Source organism: Crocodylus siamensis, chromosome 1, assembly GCF_052110815.1.
Source record: "Crocodylus siamensis isolate JL-2025a chromosome 1, ASM5211081v1, whole genome shotgun sequence".
Lineage (NCBI taxonomy): Eukaryota > Metazoa > Chordata > Crocodylia > Crocodylidae > Crocodylus > Crocodylus siamensis.
Window position 1 is genome coordinate 256,411,335 of NC_143395.1, and position 24,891 is coordinate 256,436,225.

General features: G+C 43.2%; 1 protein-coding gene across 1 annotated transcript in view; it reads left to right on the plus strand.

The window, feature by feature from the left end:
- The window catches only part of PCP4 (Purkinje cell protein 4), an 85,788-nt gene that overhangs the window by 8,279 nt on the left and 52,618 nt on the right, over nucleotides 1-24,891 (plus strand). Inside the window, exon 2 of the mRNA XM_090031635.1 lies at nucleotides 24,815-24,866. Within this exon, the coding sequence (XP_089887761.1) occupies nucleotides 24,815-24,866 (52 nt within the window). The remainder of the gene's footprint in view (nucleotides 1-24,814; nucleotides 24,867-24,891) is intronic.

Consider the following 24,891-nt stretch of genomic DNA (forward strand, 5'->3'; position numbering starts at 1 on the left):
CATATAGACCTGTTCCAAAATGGTTGAATGCAGCTGAAGATAGTCCTGGATGGGTGTAGTATCAGATTTAATCAGTTTAGGTTAGACCGGTCTATCAAACGTATGTCTAAGATCCCCTCCCAACTCATTAGGTGCAGTCCCCTGGCATCCCAGGTTGCATTGTAATCCCCTGAAAACCACACCGTCACAGGGCAGCCCGCTGGAACATGGCTCATGCTCTGCTGCTCAAGCCCAGTGCCTACTGGCTCTGCTCCCAGACTGTCACAGAGCCACCTGCATAGCTCCTCTGTCCAGCTATGACTCCTGGCTCCAGGCAGCATGCAGCCCAGAGTAGATGTGGTGGAGCAGGTACATCCAACATGGATGCTTCCCTCAGCACCTGCACAGCTTGGCCAGTACCCAGCCTGGAGCTGGGGGAGGGAGGGGCTGGGGGTAGGCAACATGCATGCGTCCCTCAGGGTCAAAAATAACTCGAGCTCAACCTGGATGCAGCATGGAGCTTGGAGGGCATGGGGCATGGGGAGAGCCAGCATGGAGCCTTCCCTTAGGGTTGCTGGTTCAGTCCAGGATGCTTGGTGGCTGCAGGGTGCAGTAGATGGCCCCACATGGGACGGCCAGCTGCTGGATCAGGGGCATGAAGGCACATACCATGGTGACCTGGTGCTGCATCATATTGTGACCAGGTGCCGAGGCCCTGGGAGGTGCGCAGGGACACAGAAACATCTATGTTGCCTCTTCCCTGCACCTCCACCCTGCCATCTCTGGCTGCTGGCTGCCTGAGCTGAGGCTTTTTTTGACCTTGAAGGAAGCATTCATGTTGGTTCCCCCTGTCCCCCTCTGCCTGCTCCAGCCAGGAGCCATGGTTGGGCCAAGGGGTTGCAGTCTGCAAGAGGTGAAGGCTCAGTACACACCCCCCAGCTTCCAGTTTCCCCTATGCTGCTGCTGGCCAGGCTGCCAGGTGTGCCACGGCAATCCGCTCTGGGTTTGGTATTAGGAGGGTCCACAGTGACAGCAGGCGATTGGGGGTGTGTGCTTCACTGCCAATCAGGGTTGCCCCTGGCTTGGCTGGATTTGGCCACCCTTGGCAGTGTCCAGCACATTGGAAGACATGTGGGAATGCCCCCCCCTCCCCTCCCCCGCTGCCTTCTAGCCTGGCCAGTGCAGGCTTCTGTTTCCCCACAACTCCAAACCTGTTGTAGATTGGATTGATTCCCCCTTGGGCTTTTTGACAGTCTGCACATAGCCTGTGGGTCCTGCCTGCCATTCTATCAGGACATAAGGATGCATTTCAAGTAGAAAGACATCTAAAGGGGAAAATAAAATTAGAACTAGATCCCCATCTGCAACCTGTGAAAACACAGAAAGACAGAATTTCATTAGCCCTGTGGGAGCCACTAAAGAAGCAACTAGGAAGCCTACAAAGAGGCATCATTACATCCATTGAAATTAGCAGAGTGGATCAGCAACCAAATGGTGGTGAGAAACCTTCAGGTTAGCTGAGGATCTCCACTGATCTAAAAACAATGCAAATGGCTTTGAAAATAAAATCATTATCCATTGACTGTGTTTAAGGGCATGGAACATAACTTATTCATGGTGAAAGCATTTGCTCTCTGTGATATCAGGGATGGGTTCTGGAATAATGAGAGGTAGAGTTAACCAGCCACATCTTCCGGCAAGCAGTGCCAGGCATGGATGTTTATGGGCATTACCCAACTCCAGAGGTATGCTGTTGTAAAACTGAAACAGGAACTAGAGTGACTTCTGGAATCAAGATGGTAGCTGATGACATTTTTTTTGAAGGAGGATCCGTAAGGCAATCCAGGACCAAGCTGCAATAATCCCTAAACATATCAGGAGGGAGTTGTTAGGGCAAATACAGGGAAGTTGAAACTGGGGAGAACTGAGGTCCCTTGCATAAGACATCTATAGATCTGAGGGACTCCAGCTAAATCCTGAAAAATGTTAAGGAAACGTTGAGAACAAAGGATGTGAAGGCAGTCCAGTAATTCATAGGGATGGAGATTGTCCAGATTGGGCTTGTGCCCAGTTAGGCTTCAAAGCAGTGGAATTTCCCAAGAAATCCCTGTTTTGTCAGAAAATTTCTGGCAAGATCAGACATCAACAGTCTATAATACCTTTGCGGTTTTGATTCGAGGCTCCAGACTCTCCAGCAAAGGGTTGATTAGGAAGGATTGCTGCAGGGAGTAAAACAATTTCTACTTGTTGGCAGAAATGGTTGGCAGAAACTGCCATTATCAGCAGCCAAGAGGTCAAATGTGCCGTGCATGTCCAAGATATGATGTTGTTTAAAGGGGACCCAGAAGCTACCCCAACCTACTTAAAAGTTGATGTCATGAAACAAGTATTACATCTTTCTTAAGTCTGGGCATAGATGCAAACTTGAGAGGAACCGGGAAGTTTATTACTGACCAAGCATGAGTACCTAGCTCGGAGTAGATATTGAAAAGAGCAAGGCAGGCAAATAATATGAACATAAGAACATCAAATATGCCATGCTGGGTGATACTAATGGTATATATAGCTCCATATCCAGTCCCTAACAGTGGCAGGAGTGAATATTTTAGAGGGAAAGCAGTGTATAGGGTATATCTAAAGTGATCTATCCCTGATACCCACCATCATTGGTTTACAGATTGTAGAGGATACATCTGTGTTTAATAGGTAGTAATAAATCTATCATCCATTAAGTTGCCCAATCCTTTTCAAAACCTGGCTATACTGTCTCCCTCCACAATGTCCTATAGAAATGAGTTCCACGAATTAGCTTTGTTCTATGTAAAAACAAAAGCATTTTCTCTCATTAGTTTTAAATCCGTCTCCTGTTAATTTCCCCTAGTTCTAGCATTCTAGGGCTTGGTGAATAATAGTTCCCTATTCACTTTGTCCACACCCTTCATGATTTTATAGACCTCTATCCTATCCCCTCTCAGCTGCCTTCCTTCCAAACTGAAGAGTTCTACACTTTTAGTTTCTCCTGGTATAGCATCTGCTACATACCCCCCGATCTTTCTGCAGCTTCTCCCCATCAGCTTGGTGATATGGTGATGACTGACTAACAGAAATATATTCCCTAGCTTCCTGAGATATTGGCTGCCCCCCAGGAAAAGGTCAGAATAAACCTGTTAATTTTTAATAATAGGGATTCCATGGTCCCAGTAATTTACTACTCCAAAATCTGGTATGTGGATTATCTTCAGGACACTTAGGAAAATGAAGTCTTTTGCCATGTATGATCTACCTGACATACTATGCTTAGACATAGCAGCAGAGTTCAACCAATGCACTGGCAAATGGAAATCTGAACATAAAGTGTCTTGCCCTGGGAATCTATGAAGTATGGGAGGTGAAGCCAACAAAGAAACTGATGGCAAAAGTCAAAACAGGCAGGAAGGCATCCCTGCCTAGTAGTGCTGACCATCATAATACAATGTTCAGCGCAAGGCAGAGAATGAGGGGAGTCTTTTGCCCTTTGGTCATTTAAATGTCAGCTTTATAGTCCGAAAAATGGTATTTTTGCCACTTACACAAAGTTTGCAATTCTACTTCCCTTCTGGTGTGGATGTATAAGCATACACATGCATGCTAAGTATTCAAGGCTAGCTACTCAGTGGTCAGACAGCTATTATGGCTATATATGTGTGCACTCATTCTGGACATCCCTGTGCCTATATATCTTGGAAATATAAATAGCTAGAAACTGATGGTATTAGATTCCAGAGGAAGATAGCTTTCCTATGTTTTAACCCCAATAACTGAATGGTATGGGAAGCTAGAAACATGGGCTGTAGGTACTCCCTTACCTGGAAAATCAGAGAGCTGCAAGTTTCATAGATTTCATAGACATCAGGGCTGGAAGAGACCTCGGGAGATCATCGAGTCCAGCCCCCTGCCCAAAGGGCAGGAAGTCAGCTGGGGTCATAGGATCCCAGCAAGATAAGCATCCAATTTACTCTTGAAGGTGTTCAGTGTAGGTGCTTGAACCACCTCTGCTGGCAGGCTCTTCCAGACCTTGGGGGCTCGGACAGTAAAGAAATTCTTCCTTATGTCCAGCCTGAAACGGTCTTGCAGGAGTTTGTGACCGTTCGACCTTGTCATCCCTTGGGGCGCTCTGGTGAACAAACGTTCCCCCAGATCCTGGTGGTCACCCCGATAAACTTATAGGTGGCCATCAGATCACCCCTGAGCCTGCGCTTTTCCAGGCTAAAGAGTCCCATGGCTCTCAGCCTGTCATCGTAAGATCTATTTTCCTGACCTCTGATCATGCGCATGGCTCTCCTCTGGACTCTCTCAAGCTTCTCCACATCCTTTTTGAATTGTGGAGCCCAAAACTGGACGCAGTACTCCAGCTGCGGCCTCACCAAGGCCGAGTACAAGGGGAGAATGACGTCCTGGGATTTGCTCGAGAAGCATCTATGGATGCAAGCCAGCGTTTTGGTCGCTTTATTAGCCGCAGCATCGCATTGCAGGCTCATGTTCATCTTGTGGTCAATGATGACCCCCAAGTCTCTTTCTTCTGTAGTGCTATCCAACGTAGCACTGCCGAGCCTATAAGGATGCCACAGGTTTTTCCTCCCAAGGGGAGAGCCTTGCATTTTTTGGTGTTAAACACCATCAGGTTCTCATCTGCCCATTTGCTGAGCTTGTCCAGGTCAGCCTGCATCACCCGCCTATCTTCTGGCGTGGATGCTTTGCCCCAAAGTTTGGTGTCATTGGCGAACTTGGCCAGTCCACTCCTGACTTCAATGTCCACATCATTAATGAAGATGTTGAACAGTATGGGTCCCAGGACAGAGCCTTGAGGGACCCCACTGGTCACAGGGCACCACAATGAGTGACTGCCATCAATTACAACCCTCTGGGTCCAACCATGGAGCCAATTTCCCAGCCAGCGGATCGTGGTGGAGCCAAGGCCACAACTGGGCAGTTTGGCCAAGAGGTGATCATGGGATACCAGATCAAAAGCTTTTTTGAAGTCAAGATATATGACATCAATCTCTTCTCCCTCGTCCAGGTGACAGGTCACCCGGTCATAGAAGGAAATGAGATTGGTCAAACAAGACCTACCCGCAACAAACCCGTGCTGGCTATCGCTTAGAATGTTAGCCTGGGCCAGTCCCTCAAGGATGGCCTCCTTAAGTTCAAATTCAATCTGGACAGGGGCACTGACAGACTGAGGATCCTGTTACTTGGGTAAGTGCTCTAACCAAGTAATTATTAGGGCTAAAACTTGGGAGAGTTGTTAACCTCCTTTTCCCCACCTGCTGCATTTTTGAGGACTTGCCTTCAGGTATGGGCATGTGCACCTGACCAGTGTGTAGCCTGTTGCATACGCTCAGTCTACACACGCATATTTATGCAGCCCAAGTGCAGGAGAAATAGAATTGCACACTGTGTATCAGTGGCAAAAACACCACTTATGCAACTAGAAGATTTCCACTTAGATGCACAAAGAGAAACAGAAGTCTGCCCCAAGACTGCTTCCCACGAGGGCCTGTTAACTGCATCCCAATGGTGGAATACTGGGCAGGACACAGAAGTAAAGAGGATGCCCAATTCAATAGGCAGTCCATTACTGGAGCCAGAGACCTGAAGCCACTGTGTGCAGGTGAGTAGTTCTGTGTCCAACAATCAAATAACCATACAAGCAATGGCAAAAGCCAGTAGTTCAAGCAGAAATGGGACATTATATGGGGTAGTCATAGACCCAGGAGAATGAAATTAAAGGTGGAATGAAACTGAAGACTACTGTAAAATAGTGACAGATAGCTAGCTCAGCTCACCTCAGCCAGTATGGCCATGGCTTGTACCAGGAGGACTAAGAAAGAGCGTGATTCATTTTCTCACCTGATACTAGAGAGTTTAAAGAAAGGGATATATAAGGAACAAGAATCATAAGTAGATTGCCAAGCAATAGAGTAAAGGCAGCAGCAGGGTGGCAGCCCCTTAAATAAGAAATGGGACACTGGTTCAAAGACCAATGCAGTTAAATAACAGTGGGCACATCTGAATGTGTACTTTAATGCATAGTAGCTGGTTTCACTGCACAGTAAAGCATCATGTAAAAAACCATGAGATTACACTAATGTGCAGTAAAATAGCCTACTGTGGATTGTCACTTAAAAAACATGTGCATTTGTTACTACACATTAAGGCAGCCTAATGTGCATTTGTTTAGTACCTTGCACTAATTCACATTAGGCAAAGCACCTTAATACACATGTAGATGCACTCAGAAGCCTGATAGATTGCAGTGGACTGGCAATTAAGGCCCTGTCTCTAGAATGGGCTGGAATCTTATACTTTCTGATACCAGCAAGTAAGCAGAGAGGTGAACAGAAGACACAATAGCAACTGTTAAAAGGAAAGATATATGAACTTGGATGGATATGCACAGATCGCAAGAGGGAGGATGTTGAAGGAGGTGCCAGGGCGTTGTTCTTTTTCCTCATAGCTAGAATGTGAGCTGAAGTTATTCTCTTAATGAGCTAGTTTAATTAAAAAACAAAAATAAAAACAGAGAGTCCGTTCAGGTTATACACAGCATGTGGTACATGAAGCAATTTAGTTCTTTTAATTTTTTCTTAGAAGTCATTTCCACTAATCATAACAATTAGAGGTAGGGAAAGATTAAATCAGTCATATAATCTACAGCCCTACTGGTGCAGAATTGGTCTCTACAGCTTAGTTCTACAACTTTTTCTGGTTCCATTTTAGACGCCCAGGATCTTGAGGCTAGTTAACATTCAAGGGCTGGAGAAGTTTGGGTGTAAAATGATACCATTCTAATTTGATAGCGTATGACCCCCACTTTGCATAGATGCAAATGTTCACACAGAAGGAGAAGTAAGCTTCAATGCATAACAGAATGGATTACTGAATGTCTGCAATAAAGTTGATTGGAAATACAAAACAATTGTTTTTTTTTTTCCAGAAAATGCTAAGCCCCAGGTGTTTCATCTGAAAATACAGGGCACAAATCCAAAGCAAGGTTTCAGTGGAACCCTGTTTAGATTTGGGGCAGATCTGCCTCCAGGTCAGGGACATGCTGGAAACTGCAGGGTATCTTGTGTCATGGCAGACACAACTTAATGGGTTTGTCCTAGGTCTTCTAGAAGACTCTGGAAGCTTCCTGCAGATGCTGAGTAAAGCTGACTTTCTTTTCAGTTTCACTGCTACTATTCACCGTGAGATGGACTGGACCATTCATTATATGGCAGGGCAGCTGCAGTGTTCAAGTGGCTTCTGGTTTACAAGAAAACCTGCTTCCTGGCCAGCAAGAGATCCAGATTAGGTTTGATTTGTCCTCATCATTGTGCCATGAGAAAGGGCCAGTTCAATGAAAATGCTTGTCATTACTGCCTTGCAGTCACAGTGGCCTAATACCCTATTTTTTTTCCCATTGCAATTGGGCCATTTTCAATATCTTGTCTTCAGTGTAGTATCTACAGAGACAAGCCAGAAAACGGCGCTGTTCCAAATTGCAAGTAACTTCAGACACTCCAGTTCTCCTAAGTTTAACCAGGTTCATTTTAGCATGTCTGAGCAATAGGGATCAGATTCTTTGCCTGGTTATGTCCGATTTGAAGCCAGTTTTTTAGCTAGTTGAGGTTTTCTGTTGAATGACTATGCCAGGCATAGCGAGTGAGTAGTAGTAGCTTTGTGCCATCACTCAATGTTGCCCCCCAATATAAAGAGCATTGCTACAGGGAAGGGAACCTGGCCCTAGGGTGCTAACAGTACAGCAAGTCCTACTGGCTGAATAGTTCATGGAAATCACAACAGCTGGCCCACAGGCTGTTCTGAGTTGTCACCAGAATGTCAGCTGGCATTAAAAGGGCTGCAAATCAAGTTTGCACCTCCCCTATGGCGCTGCATTCAATATTGCATGATTCATGTTGTAAAAGCAGAAAGCTACATTGTATGACAACCTCAACTCTTTTAAATTAATATTTGTTAAAAATGTTCCTGGTTAGTTCTTAGTTGTTAATACAACACAGCAAAAACCACTGAGATGTGCAATAATGTCTTTCTTTGTTTCTGTCCCTCTTGAAATATGTAGGGAGTCCAAGCAAAAAGTGAAGACAAATTTGTTCAAGTCCTACAGCTGAAAAACATTTTCACTCTCCAGACTTGGGAAGGAGATAAGTCTGTCTTAATAATGATTGGATCAATATGAGCAGATATGAAGCAATTTGTTGGTGCAAAGTTCTGCCATTAATAACTGCTCTCTCTCTTGAAGACAGACTTAAACTAATTACAGCTGGCTTTATTTCCGAGAAAAGTTCATTCTTCTGGATTGTGTGTGGGTTTGGCGAATGAAATATGAAGCAAATATTTGTTACAAAATTGCCATCAGCAATCAGTGGCATGATGAAAGAAAGAATGATGAAAAGTCTTATATTGGTATTTAGATTAGAATACTATTTGTATTTGGGGGTCCCAATGGTTAGGTCTTATCAGAACCCTGAATGCTACCTGAATCCAAATGCACATCTCTGCATGTAATTCTTTAGTAACCACAGGGCTCTCATTCAGTCCCTATTGGACATTACAGTAAATACTGTTAAAGCACAAATATTCTTCACTCCAACTACTTACAATAGCTCTTTTATCTACTTACTAGAACTGATTAAGAATTTTATATCTACATGATTTTAAGTGTGAAACTACCGGTTTTGAAAAATCAGTTTTCCATGGGTTATATACATATTTTAAATTTTTCTTAAACAAGGTTGAGGTGGCTGGTTTGGTATGAATCAAAGATATTTCAGCTGGTTGGACTGAAATATGGATGTTTTGTCAGGAGAAGCCTTATATTTAAGGCGAATGATACGTAAGAAATTGTAGAAAAAGAAAAATACCGTCTGGTTTAAGAGGCCTGGTCATTTTTTCCTTTATGCCAAGAAAATTTAATCTGTCTTCCTCACTGTTTAAATATTTCTCTAGGGTCACCTTGATGCTCCCTCTTTTCCAATGTTCAGGTTAATTAAAATACAGGCTGTATCATCACTATCCAAATGAGGATTGAGGTAATATTTTGGCAAGCAGGGTGAGAAGGCTTGTTCTGGGGTTAACTTTACCCTCTTTGTACTTTACTGAATAAAACCCTAAAATGCTGCTTAAAGACATTTAATGTCAAGGGTATGAGGCTACAGTTTTTACTAGTGCAAATAATCCTTTGGTTTGCCTGAGTAAGAGCTACGCCCATGGGTGTTTGTTTTTCTATGCTTCTGGCCTTTGCTGGTCTCCACCTGGGGCTAGGAAGGAATTTTCTGTCCTTGAAGTGGAAGGACGTTGACAGTGGTGCCCCCATCCTCTTGCTTTACCTTTAGCAATATAGGGAGTTTTTGATATTTTGGGCATTGTTCTAGCTAGTTGCCTGACAGGTTTATTCACAAAAGTTTTTAAGAATAGGTTGGGCAAACACTTGATTAGACTGGTTCAGACAGGGGCAGGGTTAGATCCAGTGTGGGTGTGTTGATGTGGTTATTTCCTCTTGGGCTGAGCTCACCAGCTGGGCAGTGCAGGCTCTGGCCTGAGTTCAGAGGTGTAATGACCAGGCAGGCACTGAGGGCAGCTGCTACATGCACAGAGGCAGTAGTGACTTCCAGTTGCTACTGCACCTCTGATGTGATCACATGGCTTTGCTGGCAGCCATTTTTCTTTTTTTTCTGCTCTTTCCCACTTTCAGCTGACCATGCTTCCTGGTCACCCATATGCCATTGCCCAAGCCCCTGCTTTCCCACAGCTCTGGAGCCCAGTGGTGTGAAAGCTTCTGCTACTGCTTGTGTGCCCCCTTTTCTCCTGCTGCTGCACTCAGTGGGGATGGGGGTAGCAGGAGAGGGGATAAATGGTGGTAGTGCTCACCCCCTTTACTCCAGCTAGAGCCTGGGGTGATCAGCTGGTAAGCCAAGAGCTTGCAACACAGACCAAACTCTGCCGACAGGCTGGTGAGCTCACTGCACATGTGCTGCTTAGCCGAAGAAGGTGTGACTGCATCCTCCTTGCCGCCATCCTAAATCCACTCATGGATAAGAATAATTCTGCTATGAGCAGGGGGTTGTACTAGATGACTCCACTGGGTTCCTTCCCAACTTTTCTATGATTCTAAATAAATCCTGCAGGAGCAAACCAAAGATTACTTTTTAAGGACTGCACAGTAATTAACTGGATTTAGAGAATACAGTATATTCTTGCAGCTGCTTTCAGAATTAACTTCAAAGATTCCATTATCCCTCCTGCAGGAAAAAAAAATCTGTGATTTTAATGTCTTCAGAGAAATACCTGCTTAATAATGTTTTTATTCAAAATATGCTAATAAAACAAATATTAAGGAGACTGCAGTTTGTGCTAATTATGTTGATTATGTTTGGTGTTGGTGTAAATATTCTCTTTTGACAACATTATAGTGAATTTGAATAGAAAATCAGTGGTTTCTCGCTGTGCTGGTAAATAAATTCCAGGGTTCCAATGGTAAAAGTGGAAAATAATGGAAACTTTTTCTCTCACTGCAATTAGAAGACTTAAAAACCATGACTATTGTATTTCTTTTACCCTAACTAAGCCTGTTGTATACTTTAAATATTACCATTTATGGAATTCTATTGCATATCCTTGCAAATGGAAACCATTCTTGATTGCAGTCTTTCCATCTGAGATCTCTATCACTGGCTATTACTTATTATTCCATTACAGAAATAGATTAAGAGTGACATATTGTACTGTCTAATTATTTTAAAGCTATCTCTGAAAACTAATCAGAAACAAGCTTTAAACAGGCTTTAATACAGATATTTGTGGGAGTTTTGCCTGCTTATGGGCTGAAGTATTCATCCCCTGGATATCTTCCCTCTGAGGCTTATTTGAGATGATTCTCTCCTAAGATGCACTTTGCATTGAGCCACATTATGAGGTGGGCATGCTGGAGGAGAGGGACAGAATCCAGCTAGATCTAGACAGGCTACAGAGGTGGGCGGATGAGACAGGATGGTATTCAATGCAGACAAGTGCAAGGTGTTGCATCTAGGGAGAAAGAACCAGCAACACACCTATAGGCTGGGGAACACCCTTCTTGTCAACACAGTGGCAGAAAGGGATCTTGGAGTCATTGTTGACTCCAGGATGAACACGAGCCGCCAGCGTGAGGACATGGTCAGTAAGGCTAACCGCACCTTGTCGTGCATCTACAGATGCATCATAAGCAGGTCCGAAGAGGCGATCCTCCCCCTCTATGCAGCACTGGTCAGGCCACAGCTAGAGTACTGCATCCAGTTTTGGGCACCGCACTTCAAGAGGGATGTGGCTAGCATTGAGAGAGTCCAGAGGAGGGCCACTCTCATGGTCAAGGGGCAGCAGGGCAGGCCCTACGAGGAGAGGCTAAAGGGCCAGAACCTGTTCAGCCTCCACAAGAGAAGGCTGAGAGGGCATCTGGTGGCCAATTACAAACTCACCAGGGGGGACCAGTGGGAATTGGGGGAGGCTCTGTTCCCCTGGGCATCACCGGATGGTACTAGGAATAATGGCCACAAATTGTTAGAGATAAGGTTCAGGCTGGACATCAGGAGACATTACTGTACAGTTAGGGATGCCAGGCCCTGGAATGAGCTCCCAAGGGAGGTGGTGCTGTCCCCTACCTTGGGGGTCTCCAAGAGGAGGCTGGAGAGATATTTAGCTGGGGTGATATGATCCTGGCACCTGTTCCTGCCTGGGGCAGTGGGTCAGACCTGATGATCTGTTTAGGTCCCTTCCAACCCTAAGTACTATGATACTATGCATAGGACATGTAGACTACCTCAAAAAAGATCTGTTAAAGTTATAGGGTGTAGCAGTACTTCCTCCATTCTCAGCTGAATTAATATCAGTAAGTTTACTTGAAGCAGAGAGTTTAATAAGCTAGAAATAGATGTCACCAAAAAAAGTGGATAAGCTGTGTGGGGGAAGAACTGATTCACTTCATTGGGCAAAAAAAGTCTCCTGTTGTCCTGCCAGTTCATGTGGAGAGGCAATGGGGGATGTGTTCTCTTGGGGCTTGAGATTCCAGTCATGCGCTCACACAAGATCAGGCCCCTCAAGCCCTGGAAGTGGCTGACCAGCTTTTTCCTCTTACACACCCTTGGGATCTCCAGAGCAGAGTTTCTTAACCCATGGGTCATGACCCAAAAGTGGGCTGCAGGAATATATGAAAGGGTTATGAACAAACTTTAAAAATGGATTCTTTTTTAAAGAAGAAAAATGTGGCAAACCATGGCTTTTCCCTTGGAGGATGGCAGAGATCCTGCCCCATACACACCCACCCCCTGCACCAGACACTGGCTCTGGGTATGTGCACATGGACATTTGTATTATACCTCATTTTCAGGAGCTGGTGTCACATTTAAAATAAAGTTTGCCTCAGGTCAGTTCATCTCAGTTCCTCTACCATGTTTTCCTTTGTAGAAAAAGCTATCGGAGGCTCTTAATCAAAGTGACTAACCTAACAAAAAACAAGTGATGAATAAGCATCATATTATTTGTCCCATGTATATTATTACATGAACAGACAGAATGCCCAAACAACTTTTAAACAATTGATTCTGGTTCCAAGTCTGGCTACATTATACTGCTCTGATGGCACTAGACACTTTGGGCGCCTATGCACGAGTGCTGAGGCTTCTCCCACATGCTGGAATTCCAATGTGTCAGAGCAGATTCAATCAAGCAGCCTCCTGTATCTCATGTATCAGCATCTCCATGCTTAAAAATGCTGGCGGGGTGCTTGAACTAAAGCTCGTTGAACAAGCTTTAGTTTAAGTGTCCTCACTGCCATTTTTAACTATGGGGATGCTGATATCCAAGGCATGAAGGCATTTTAATTAGAACGCCCTGGAACATATGTAAGAGTGCCCTTAGAAACTTGGGTTCACTGGCTACCTGGAAAGGGAGGTGACAAAAAGTCATCACAGAACTGACAGTAGAAATCATGGCCAGTAAAAAAGGGAAACTTGGTACTGTAAGCAGGCCAGCATAAGTTGTCTTTGTGTTGCTCCAGCTTCAGTTAGACTCAAGTGACTCCTGTTAGTCCAAGAATTACAAAGTTGTCTCTATTCCCTCCCTTTGACCTATGTCAAATACCAGCAGCATAGTGATGGGGGTGGGGTGGGCAGGAGGGGGCATGGCCCCTAGGCGCTGGCCTGGGGGAGTGGCGCTGGCTAGGCTGAGAGGCCACAGCAGCTTCCATGTTTGGTGTGTGGTCCACCCGCCTGCCTGGTGGGTTGTCCATTTCTTTACCTGTTATGGCTGGAAATTCTGGCTGCCGCCCCTCCCCTGGCATGCCGTGATGTCAATTTCGCCACAGAAGTGCCATGGGGTGGGAGAGGGGGCTTTGCACCCTGCTTGGATTGTCCCTGGTGGAGGGTGTGTGCAAATGCAGGCATTGGGCCCCGGGTGCCGGAGGCCCATGGTACGCCACTGCCAAAAACCATTCAGACACTGCAGAGTCTCTGCAAACTCAGCTTATCTGCTTACTCAAGTGGGTTGCTTTGCAGTCAAGCTTTTATTGATAGTAGCTTTTAAGTACTGGGAAGTGTCAAAGTGCTATAGCAAAAGAAATCTGAAACAGGATAACTTGACTCACCTGTTATTCACACCTATTGTGGCTAGATGTTCTGAATCTGATGCTGTCGCTTCAAAAGACTGCTCGTGAATGACAATATTTATTTCATTAATATTCTGTATGACTCCTAGTTTGGAAAAAAAAAGCAAGAGAACATAGAATGGAAGAAAGAATAAGGAAATGAGAAGAAAAGTTTTCTTGACTAGGTTAGAGATTCTCTAAAGTATCCCTCACCTCAAACTCATCCTAAGACAGTTACATGACACAGGGTCTACAAATGTATCAATAAAGCCACATATACAGGCAAGTGGTGCTCAGGAATTAGATTTTGTTTTTGCCATCTGGATGTACTGCAGCCAGGTTTTGGGAGGAGGACACCTATAATTTTATAACAGCAGGTTCTAGAGGAGGAATGACAGATAGACATGTTTGTGTTGTCACCTATGAGCCAGTATTTCATCTATCATTACTACCTCATTTTCTTTGTTTTATGGTCCAAAAGGCAGGTTCTTCTGGTTTCCTCCCTCCTTCAATTTCTACTTTCTGTCCCCACTCCTGGGGGTAGGGCAGTGCAACAGAAGGGTGCTAGGGTGTCCAAGCTGTGCATATGGGGGGGAGGGAAAGGAAAGGGGGGGCATAGTGTCTGAGCTGTGAGGGCTATGAATGATTATGACATATGATAGGAGGTGGGTTGCCTGCACTGCAGGTGTGTGGCTGTGAAGGCAGGGGAAGGAGAGTGCTGTGTGTGTGACAGAGGGAGGCTGGTTTATCCACATAGCCAGTGTGTGGGTGGCACAGCTTGGAGCAGAGGGGGAAACTAGGCTGACTGTGCTGTATGCATGGCAGGGGATGCCGGGGGGGGGGGGGGGAGGGACATGGGCCCAACGTGTGGCGGGGAAGAGCTGGGCTGGGGGGAGCAGCCCACGCCTTGTGAGGTCCTGGGGACTGTGACTAGCACTGTGTGTGGTCTCTGGCTACATGGAAGTTAGACAGCCCTGTTTTACATTATTTATACTATGAACACAGCAGAAACAGTCGTGACAAACTGCACTTTATCATGCACTTTTCAGTCTCCACAAATCTAACAGTCAGAACCTCTGACTACCTTTAAAAAAGCCACCACTACTGACAACATTAGTCTGCAAGATAAATATTTCCTTGCTTATTCAAATACAAAAATCCCTTCAAAAAATTAACCTCGTCTGAGGTGACAGTTAGGAAATTTCAGGTTTGGGCTCTGATATTTCTGCTTATTCAGAATTAGAAATTGGAAATTTCAGATTTCCCTTGATTGGAAGCTCTGGAAGGCCTCTACATACTCATTATTAAACCTGTGTTTTGGGGAGGGTTGTACAGGAAAGTTCTTTTTATATGTTTTAAAAAAGTTATTAAAATACTTTAGTCTGATAGTTTCTCTTCCTCTGACATCTGTGCAGCTGGATTAATGGTAACATAACGCAACTGAGTTTATGGGCAGAGGGCTATGAAAAAATATATAAGAGCAAAGACATTCGTGCAATAGGATTTCTGAAATATATATGGTGTAGTATGTTGATATTCATTCAGGATAGTCTGTATATCTCATGTCTTTGATGTCTATGGCCTCTGGCAGATGTACTAGTAAAGGTACATGGGGATCTGATGCAGGATCCCACAAGGACACTTTCTGCCATGCCATGTGTGTTTGGGAGGAAGTGTGATTGTGGGTTTGTAAATCAAATCCCATCATGCGTTATTGTGGGATCCCAGCTTTAGAGGCACACCATGTGCTCCTCTGGCTGGGAGCCGCCAGCTGCTCTGTGCTCCCGGTTGTGGGGAGTGCAACACATGCTCCTGGGGTTGGGAGCTCCATCAGCTTGTCTGGGCTCCCAGCAGCAGAAGCACATCCTATGGCTGGGAGCCCAATCTTGGCCACATGCTCAATTAATGGCATGATAGAAATCAGCCACTTATTACAAATCTTTTGTGTAATCATTTTGTGGCTTATTCCTTGTTTTATTACACCATTAATTTAATTAACTTGTGGCTGGGTAAAAATTTAAGACCTGATTAGCTGGTTAATCATGTCTTCGGTGTAACCTGTTCCAGCAGCCAATGAATAATGCCACTCCAAGCTTCTGAAACAAAAACTTTTACACGTCACACCAGTATGTAAGCTCTGTATGTTACATGTATGCTATGTGCTTGCTGTTAGCAAAGCTTGTGATCAAGTAGTGAAATAGGGTCTATGCAAAACTTGTGCAGTGAACAAGCTTTGTGCTATCCTTGCTTAGTCACTCTAGTAGCAGAGAACACTCTAGTAACATGCATTCCTTTGATGAGCTAATGAAAAAGAATATTTTTTGTTTAGCATGATGAAATAAACTTACTGAAAACAAGTATTTTCATTCCCCCCGTCCATCACTCTTTCATGTCCTAATTGATGCAGGGCAGTTCTTTTAATGCAAATATGCAATTATTGAAATATCGTTACATGCTGTGATAAATCTTGTCACTTCCGCACTTAAATTAATTGGCAGAGGGCTGCTTCTATTATTCCAGGAATGCATTGATCTGAGAACTATCAGGCTGCTCTTCTCCATGATCATGGATGTTGATGTTACCAAGAATAGACTCAACTTCTCCCTCTCTCTGCAGCTACCTGTTCATGTCCTCTATGCAGCAAAAATGGCAGTAATGAGCTTTTCATTTTGCATAAACTCTTGTCATATCCCAGGCTACAAGGTAGGAAACAACCCTGGCAAATAAAAGGAATCTATCTTGGACACAGAGACAAAGCTGGCTGAAAATAATGAGAAAACTCATGTCCAAATACACTTCCTCATAATGACCTTTTTAAAAAATGTTGCAAGCTTGACATCTGAATGTTTTCATTTTTACAAATGTTGACAAGCTCTATAGTTAATAAAATATAAACAAAAACAAATTTTAAATCATGCTTTTCGACATTTTCAGCTGTTCCATAAAAATACATTTTTAACAAAAATGACGAAAAATGCAGAATTTTGATTTTTTTTACATGCTTGAACAAACAGCAGCTATAGTCATATACTATAGTTGCTATATTACACTGCTTTTTTACTGACCATTCCATGGTTAACCCAGTCTCTTATCCTTTACTTTTGCATTTCTTTTGTTCCATCCTTTTCCTATTATCTGTGATTTCCTTCTTTCTTGTTTTCTGGATAGCTGAATCACCTGTTATTTGGAGAGACTGGATGTCTGCTTAGCATTTAAGAACTGAATAAAAAAAAAAAAAGAAGCAAACCCCCAGAGAGACACATAAGATCTACATTTCAAACCTGTTAGCAGCTCCAGTTCTTTAGTTGAGCACTTAAATGCTCTAGGTCTAGTGTTTCATATTTAAACACAACAATGCAGTTGCTGGAAGCCAGTTTTAAAAATGGGACTCTGTGAACAAATGTAAAATCTCCTGTTCCTGTAGTTCTTGAGCTTTAGTAAATGCAGGCAGAATCTAGCACTAATATTTTACAAAATGCTAAAAAACGATTAAAAAAAACTAAGATTGATTTTAAATTGAAACTTCCCCATCAGCCAGATTACAGCCAAAGTGGCTTTGTATGGCTCATTAATGAACCCTGGAAAAGAGAGCTTTTTAATTAATGCCTGACCAGTCGCTAACAATAGCAGTACTAATCTGCAGTATTTTAGGAAAGGTCATTTAAAAAAAAGGTAGGAATAGAATTTAAGATTAGAGGCAAAATTTAAACCTTCAGGCTTCTTGGGATGAAGAATAAGTGGAAAAGGTTAATGTCATAATTTGATATAATTTCTACAGTCTGAGGAAACCCTCCTGGCTGAAACTTAACTTATGCATTTTTAACCATAATTTTTACATCTCAGGGAATAAATTAGCATAGTTTTCAATGCTATTTAAAACTAGATCTTATAAATTGCACTGAGAATTTAGCAAAAAAGTAAACCTGTTTCTTTCTTATTGTGTTTGTGGCATATGCGGTACCCCTTTTCCTTCCTCTTCAGGATACATTTTGAGTGACTGATTTTGGATATATTTTTTATGATATGCCTTTGGTGTTCTGCAGAACCACTAAGTTAAAAATTAATATGGCCCGAAGCACTTATAAACTGTTTCTTCCTACACAACATAGCAACAAAACTGTTTATCCTGTATAATCATTATGCTTTTGCACTTGTGTTCATTTCAGCTCTGATATTTCTTCTCTGATGCTTAGTGGAAAGCTTATTTTATGCTTCAGTCTTCTGAAGATATTTGTGTTTGTCTGAGAAAATCCTGGGGAATTTCAGAATACGTCAACTAGTGAAACTGTTTAAGCTTGTGCACGTCAGGGAGGCATTGGTTTTCTCTTGTCTTTTAAAAGTCAAGGGCTTGTCTAAATTTGAAAAAAAAATTCAGATTCTGTTATTCTGTTGATTTAACTGAGTCTGTTGGGGACACGGAGGATTTATGCTGCTGCTCTCGCGGTACTATATTGAATTAATTTTTGACAATGCCTGCAGTTATTTCTTTCAGGTTTGTGGCTTTTCATTCTAAAAATGTCATTACATAGCTGTCCTTTGTGTTGGGCATCATGATGGCATCATTAAAGGACAAGTGTGAGAACACATCTCCAGAGATGATAATGCCAATCTGGTGCAAATATTTTTAAAACTGTATCCAATGAGGGAATTAAGTTAAATGAGTGTGTCTACACATGCCATTAATGTGCAGCAATAAACTGCACTTACTCCTCTTCAGTTTATTGCTCCCGGCAAATTCCAAGTGTGTGTGTGCCCAGACCTCAGCATATTGAGCTGGGTCACAGCAGCCCCAGCTGGTAGGAGGCCTGGGGGCTCAGTCTGCCAGCCTGGCCCCTGATTGGGTTTAATGTGGTAAATAGAGGCTGGATGGGTGCATGAGGGTTTGTTCAAGCACTGAAGCACTTGTGTGCTCTAGCCAGCATGGTCAGAATCTACATGTGTGCTGCTGCACATGAAAAAACTCCACAGCAGGGTAGGACTTGTATTTACATGTATTACCCTGCTGCAGAGTTTATTAATGTCATGAGCCCTAATACGGGTGCATGTGTAGACACCAAGACATTTATTGTGCAGTTAATTAGTCAACTGCACAGTAGGGGTATGCGATTCATTTCGGATTCAGATTCGGCCCAAATCAGGGACAGTGATTAAATTAGTTGATTCAGATCACTGTCCCTGATTCGATTTGGCTGAATCTGAATCTGAAGATTCAATGCTCATTCAGAGAATCAGCAATTTGGACATAGACACATCTTTAAAAGTTTTTTCTACATACCTTGAGGTAGCAGGAATGGCTGGTGATTGCTGCAATGCTGGGGAGCATGGAGCATCACACATATGTAGAGGGGGACTCTCCACGTGTTCAGCAGCAAACCTGGAAGTGGACCAGAAATTCTTCCGGTATACTTCTGGGTCTGTGGAGATCATGCTGGGGGCCTTCCAGACCCAGGAGGCTCCACTCACTGAGCGGGGGGCAGAGATGTGGGGAGCAAGGGTCCCTGCACATTCTCTGGCAGACCTGGAAGTGGACCAGAAGTGCTCCTGGTGCACTTCTGGGTCTGCTGCCGAGCATGCTGGGGAGCCCTCTGAACTGCTGTGGGACATTCCACGCGTCCCAGCATCACAGCAGTCATGAATCCCTGCTACCTAGAGGTATGTAAAGAAAACATTAAAGCTGTGTCTGTGTCCAAATCTCTGAATCTTTCCGAATCTCTCTGAATCGATTCAGAGGGTTCCGATTTGATTCAAAGAGATTAAAGGTTCCTATGATTCTATTCAGATTCGGAGATTTGGCCACCAAATCGGGCCAAATCTCTGCCAAATCAGACCAGGGACCGAAGCTTCGCACAGGCCAACTGCACAGCAAGCATCTCATGTAGACAAGCTCAATGTTTTGCAGGAGGGTCAATTGCACTGCATACTGATTTTTTTTTTACCTGATTTATTCAATACTCATGTTATGGAGAGATCCCCCTCCCCCCCGGCCTTGAATCTACTACCATCACTTCAAAGACAATATACTTTTTTTTTAGGGCAAAATAGGGCAGAATATGGACAGGGCAGTGAAGGAAAGGTTGTCAAAAGCTTAAGTGACATTTAGGGCTCATTTTCTTTGTTAACAAATAGGAATCAATCTTGTGGTTTACTAATCTGAGAAATAACTGGAAAGATAAATTCATATGATCATTGAATAGAATTGTGGCCCTACTATTGTGTATGACAAGAGTCCCATGGGCTTCAAAGGGGCCAGAAATTATTCATTATCTTTATTATTTTTTCCTTAATCCCCAATATGAGACACACATTTGCTTCTATTTCAAATATTTGATCATACAATAGATTTGATTGCACAGGAATGGCAGTACAAGGTATAGACCCTCACATGGGTGGATCCTGAGGGGTTGCATGAGTGCACTTGCATCCCCCTTTGATTCCTGATCCACCCAAAGTTTCAAACCAACTGCATGGCAGTGGCAGAAGCATTTCTAGTCAGGCAGTGCTGAGGAAGTCAGTTGACTTCATGGCTTATTTTCATCTACCTGATCCCTTCTAAACTATACTATAGGCGTTAATGACCCTCTCTTCTTTTTAATGGCTATGATGGTCCACCAACCAAGCTATCCTTTGTTCTGCAGTTCTGCTGTCTGTTAGTTGCTCCTGGTAACAAAGCTCCTATTTCACAGCCCTGCAGGCTATTTTAATGTATTCCAAAGAAGTTATATTTGTTTTTACTTCAATCTTAAATGGAATAATACAGCTCTAGGTCCCTGGTGTATTAGTAAAACGTCTAGTTTGTTTTTAACTGGGAAAAATGTGTGTTGGTTTATATGTCATGATGCATCTTACCATCTGAACCCCCAATTTCAAAATTCTACATCTATCCATGTACCCTCAGGAAAAAAGGCAGAACAAAACCCCACATTATTTTTTAAATAATAATAAGAAGCAATAACGTTATAATTTTAATTGACAAGCAATTTTATGATTGTTCAAGAGATTCCAGTATGTTTCCACTGAACTGATCTAATTTCAAATGAGGATTTAATTACAAATAATGCATTAACAGTAGCACTGTTGACTATTATGCATTCTAGGAGGCAGTAATAATCAATTGCACCTTGCAGTATTACCTGAGGTTGCTTGCAGGTTAAGTTAATATTGTAAGTTAATATTTTTGGCTAGCAAGTGGCTGCTGAATGGATTTCTGAATCTCAAGTGAATTAACACATTAAGAGAACTTCTTATCGCTAAGGATCCATTCCTGCTTCAAAATTATTGACCAATTCTTTTATCTTATGCCTGGGCACAGAGGTGCTAGTGAGAAACAGAAAATATGGAGATGTTCAATGGTGCTGTGTTCCATAGGGGCTGGCCTTGTTTTATGGAACAGAGTATTTTGAGACACCTGAGGTTTGAGGCAGAGCCAACAAATCTGAAACTATGCATGCCCATCAGTGTTTTTCCTACCTGGAACTAGAGCCTAGGGACTTACCATAGCCATAAGGCTGATGCAGCAGTTAAACAGGTAGATCTGGTTTCAAATTGGGAAGATTTTTTCTCAAATCCTCCAGTGAAAGTCATATTTAAGCTTTTCATTGAGGTTATAATTGTCCCTTTAAACACCCAGTAGAATCAAACTATGGGCTGGTATCCAGGCTAGGTAGAGACATTCAAGAAGCCTGAGGTGGAACTGATCTAAGGCAGTTTTCTGTAAGTGGTTTAGTTTATATTGGTACTGAACAGAGCACACATTCATACTTTGATGAGGGGGTGGAGAGGGCTGCAAATCTTAGAATGCATTACACCATTTTTAAAGCAGTCTGTGTGCACTGAACTTCTGTTCTTTTACAAGTATAGACCAGTTTTGTGTGCTGAACTTCTGTTCTGTTATGGGTATAGACCAGTTTCTGATCACTTATACTGGTAAAAGTGTAATGTCTGTATGTGGCCCCAGAACCTAATGAGCAACCAACACAGGGGTGTGATTAAGAAACAGCAGTTTTTAGGGGCTGGTTTTCAGCTGAAATTCAACTTGTTATCCTAGCTAGTCACAAACAAGTCATACTACCAATTAAGTTTGCAGTGATTGTGGGAAAACAGAAATATTCTAAGTGAATATCAGTTGCATTCTTAGTGAAAGTCAGTGGTTTTACTGACTTTAAGACTATTGCTTAAATTGACTGGCTGCATGGAACCGAATTTGAAGCTTTGTTTGTTTACTGTGAATTTAGTACTCATGTTTTTTAGACAGCACAATCTAGAGAATGAATTATTTTTCTTTCATAGTAATATGTGGTAAAAATAATAATAATGCATGATGTGACATTCACCATACTAGACACATCACCTTTTTAATGGGCCAGAATGGAAATTCGGAAGACATGTCCACATTGCTAGAGAAAACCTCTGTGAAATCACCCTAGGCCTAATCATTCCTGATCTATGTGCAGAACATATCAAGAAATGTCACATAATCACCTCTAGAATCTCACTGAGCATGCTGTGGCTCTGTGCCAAAAAGCAATGACATGACATTCTTTCAGTATGTGGTGTATCTAGAGCATGAATGAGTGAGGATAGTGCACTTTTATGGTGACTTTCCCTACCACAGACTGAGGAGGTGGAGACATGTCCCAAGTTTCCATACGTAGGAATGACAGTGTATTTTAATTTTCATACTGGGTGCATCTACATGAGACACTTTACTGCAGAGATGACTAATTAGCTTTGTAGTAAAGCATTGCCATCTACACATGCTCTCCTACAAGGCCAAAGTAAACTAATTAACTCTGCCGTAAGCTAGTACAGCCTGACACAAGGACTATCCTACGGTGGTTATTTACTCTACCACAATGCACATATAGACAGTGATTGGGCTGGCTGGGGCACAAGGGTGCTACGGTATTGGATTTCCTGACAGCTAGCTCCACAATGTAGCACCCTTATGCCCTAGGCAGCCCCTCTGCAGTACGTTGAGCTGGGGTGGAGCAGCTCTAGGCCGGCAGGCTGACCCCCTGAACCCTCTGCCAGCTGGGGCTGTGCTGCCCCAGCTCAATATGCTGCATTATTAGGTGCACATGCAAATGCTGTTCCTAGAAGCAATATACTCCAGTATGAACTGCACTGGAGTTTATTGCATTGTGCATTAATATCACATGTAGATGCACTCACTGAGGTCCAGTCTGCATTAAAAAATTCCAAAAAACCAACCCAAACCAAAATCCAGTAATATAATCACATTGATACAATTACATCTAGGTGAATTTCTGTTATGGACCAGTCTTTGAGTCTGTCACCAAGTAAGCCAGCTAGTACCAGTTGTAATATCAACCTCTGAATATGAACACAGGACATCTGGGAAATGGATTTAAAATAGTAACTGTTTTTACACAAAGTCACTGGATTACCATCTGAAGCTAATGACTTCTTGTCACTGATTCTTTTGACCGAATTTAACCAAAGAACAAGTATAAAATGTTCCATTTCCATAGGTGCAGAGGTGGGAAGCCACTTGAGTCTGAAGTCAGGCAGAAGGCAGGATAGAGTGGCAGCTTATCACTGACTGGTTTGGAGAGGCATGAGGTTTCATAAGCAAGTCTACTTCATCAGATGTAAGAATGGGCTGGCAGAAAGAGAAGATGTATATAGAAAGAAAAAGTATGAGGGAAGAGTTGACTTCTGAAAGAGGTGCTTGGGGGTGGGGAGGGATTGATTAGATCAGTTAAGATGAACAGAGCAGTTAATGCCTAAAAGGACCCCAAAGTAAAGTAGGTAGTTGCCTAAGAAAGCTCATGCCTCCTTGAACCAGTTAGTCTCTAAGATCCCTGCCTTATCTTCTGGTGCCATAGGTGGTAGCATGAAGAGGGTAAGGTGGGCCTTCTCTGACCATGGAATCAGAGCTGGAAGGAACCTTAAGGGCACATCTACACGTGATGCTACATTGCCTTAGCAACACACTATGGCGACGTAGCATCCACGGATGTCTACACATGACCAGCAACTACTTCACCATAGGGGCATGCTTCCCCAATATAATGTGCCACTATGGCAAGTATCTGCTAAAAATAACCAGTAAAGGTGGTTACCGTGTTGTGCTTTAGTACTTCCAAAAAGAAGTGCTAAAGCACAGTGCAGTAACAACATCACAGTAGGGTAATGTGTAGATGTGCCCTAAGAGTTCATCTTGTCTGAACTGAGGCAAGATCAAGTACACCTATATCAACCCTGAGATATGTTTGTCTTCCCTGACTCACACCTTGTTTGGTGACTTGTCTTTTTGCACAGCTGCCCCTTAGGACTCCTGTTCTGAGTCAGGCTGGGGACCAAATGGCTAAGCAGCAAGTCTTCAGAAAAGTACCTGGGGGTTACAGTGGACAATAAGGAGAATTTGAGCCAACAGTGTGCTCTTGTTGCCAAAAAGGCCAATGGCATACTGGGCTGCATTGGTAGGAGTGTTTCCAGCAGATCAAAGGAAGTGATTATTCCTCTCTATTCAGCACTGGTGAGGCCAGATCTGGAGTACTGTGTCCAGTTTTGGGATCCTCACTACAGAAAGGATATGAACAAATTGGAGGAAGTCCAGCAGAGGTCAATGAAAATGGTGAGCAGGGCTGGGGCACATGACTCCTGAGGAGAGGCTGAGGGAACTGGGCTTACTTAGTTTAGAGAAGAGAAGACTGAGAGAGGATTTAATAGCAGCCTTCAACTACCTGAAGGGGGTTCCAAAGAGGATGGAGCTAGACTGTTCTCAGTGGTGGCAGATGACAGAACAAGGAGCAATGGTTTTAAGTTGCAGCAAGGGAGGTTTAGGTTAGATATTAGTAAAAAAAATTCTCACTAGGAGAGTAGTAAAGCACTGGGATAGGTTACCCAGACAGGTTGTGAAAGTTTTTAAGACCTGGCTCCATTCCTGGAAGTTTTTAAGACATGGCTAGACAAAGCCTTGGCTGGGATGATGGTCCTGCTTTGATCAGGGGGTTGGACTAGATGAGTTTCTGAGGTCCTTCCACCCCTTATTTTTGATGAGTCTATGAGTTTTGAGTATGTCAACTCCATCTTGTGCTGGATGAATGGCTACATGAGGGAGGGGAAAGACTTAGGCTCTGGCAAATGGAGTTCCAGCAGGAGAATGCAAAGCTTTAGAATTCATAGGACAAATACCTTCTTCTTCCCTTCCAGAGGCAAGGTGCTGGAGCAACAAATGAAAAAGACAAGACATCTGGTGAGAATGGTAAGATTAGATTTTTATTTCATTT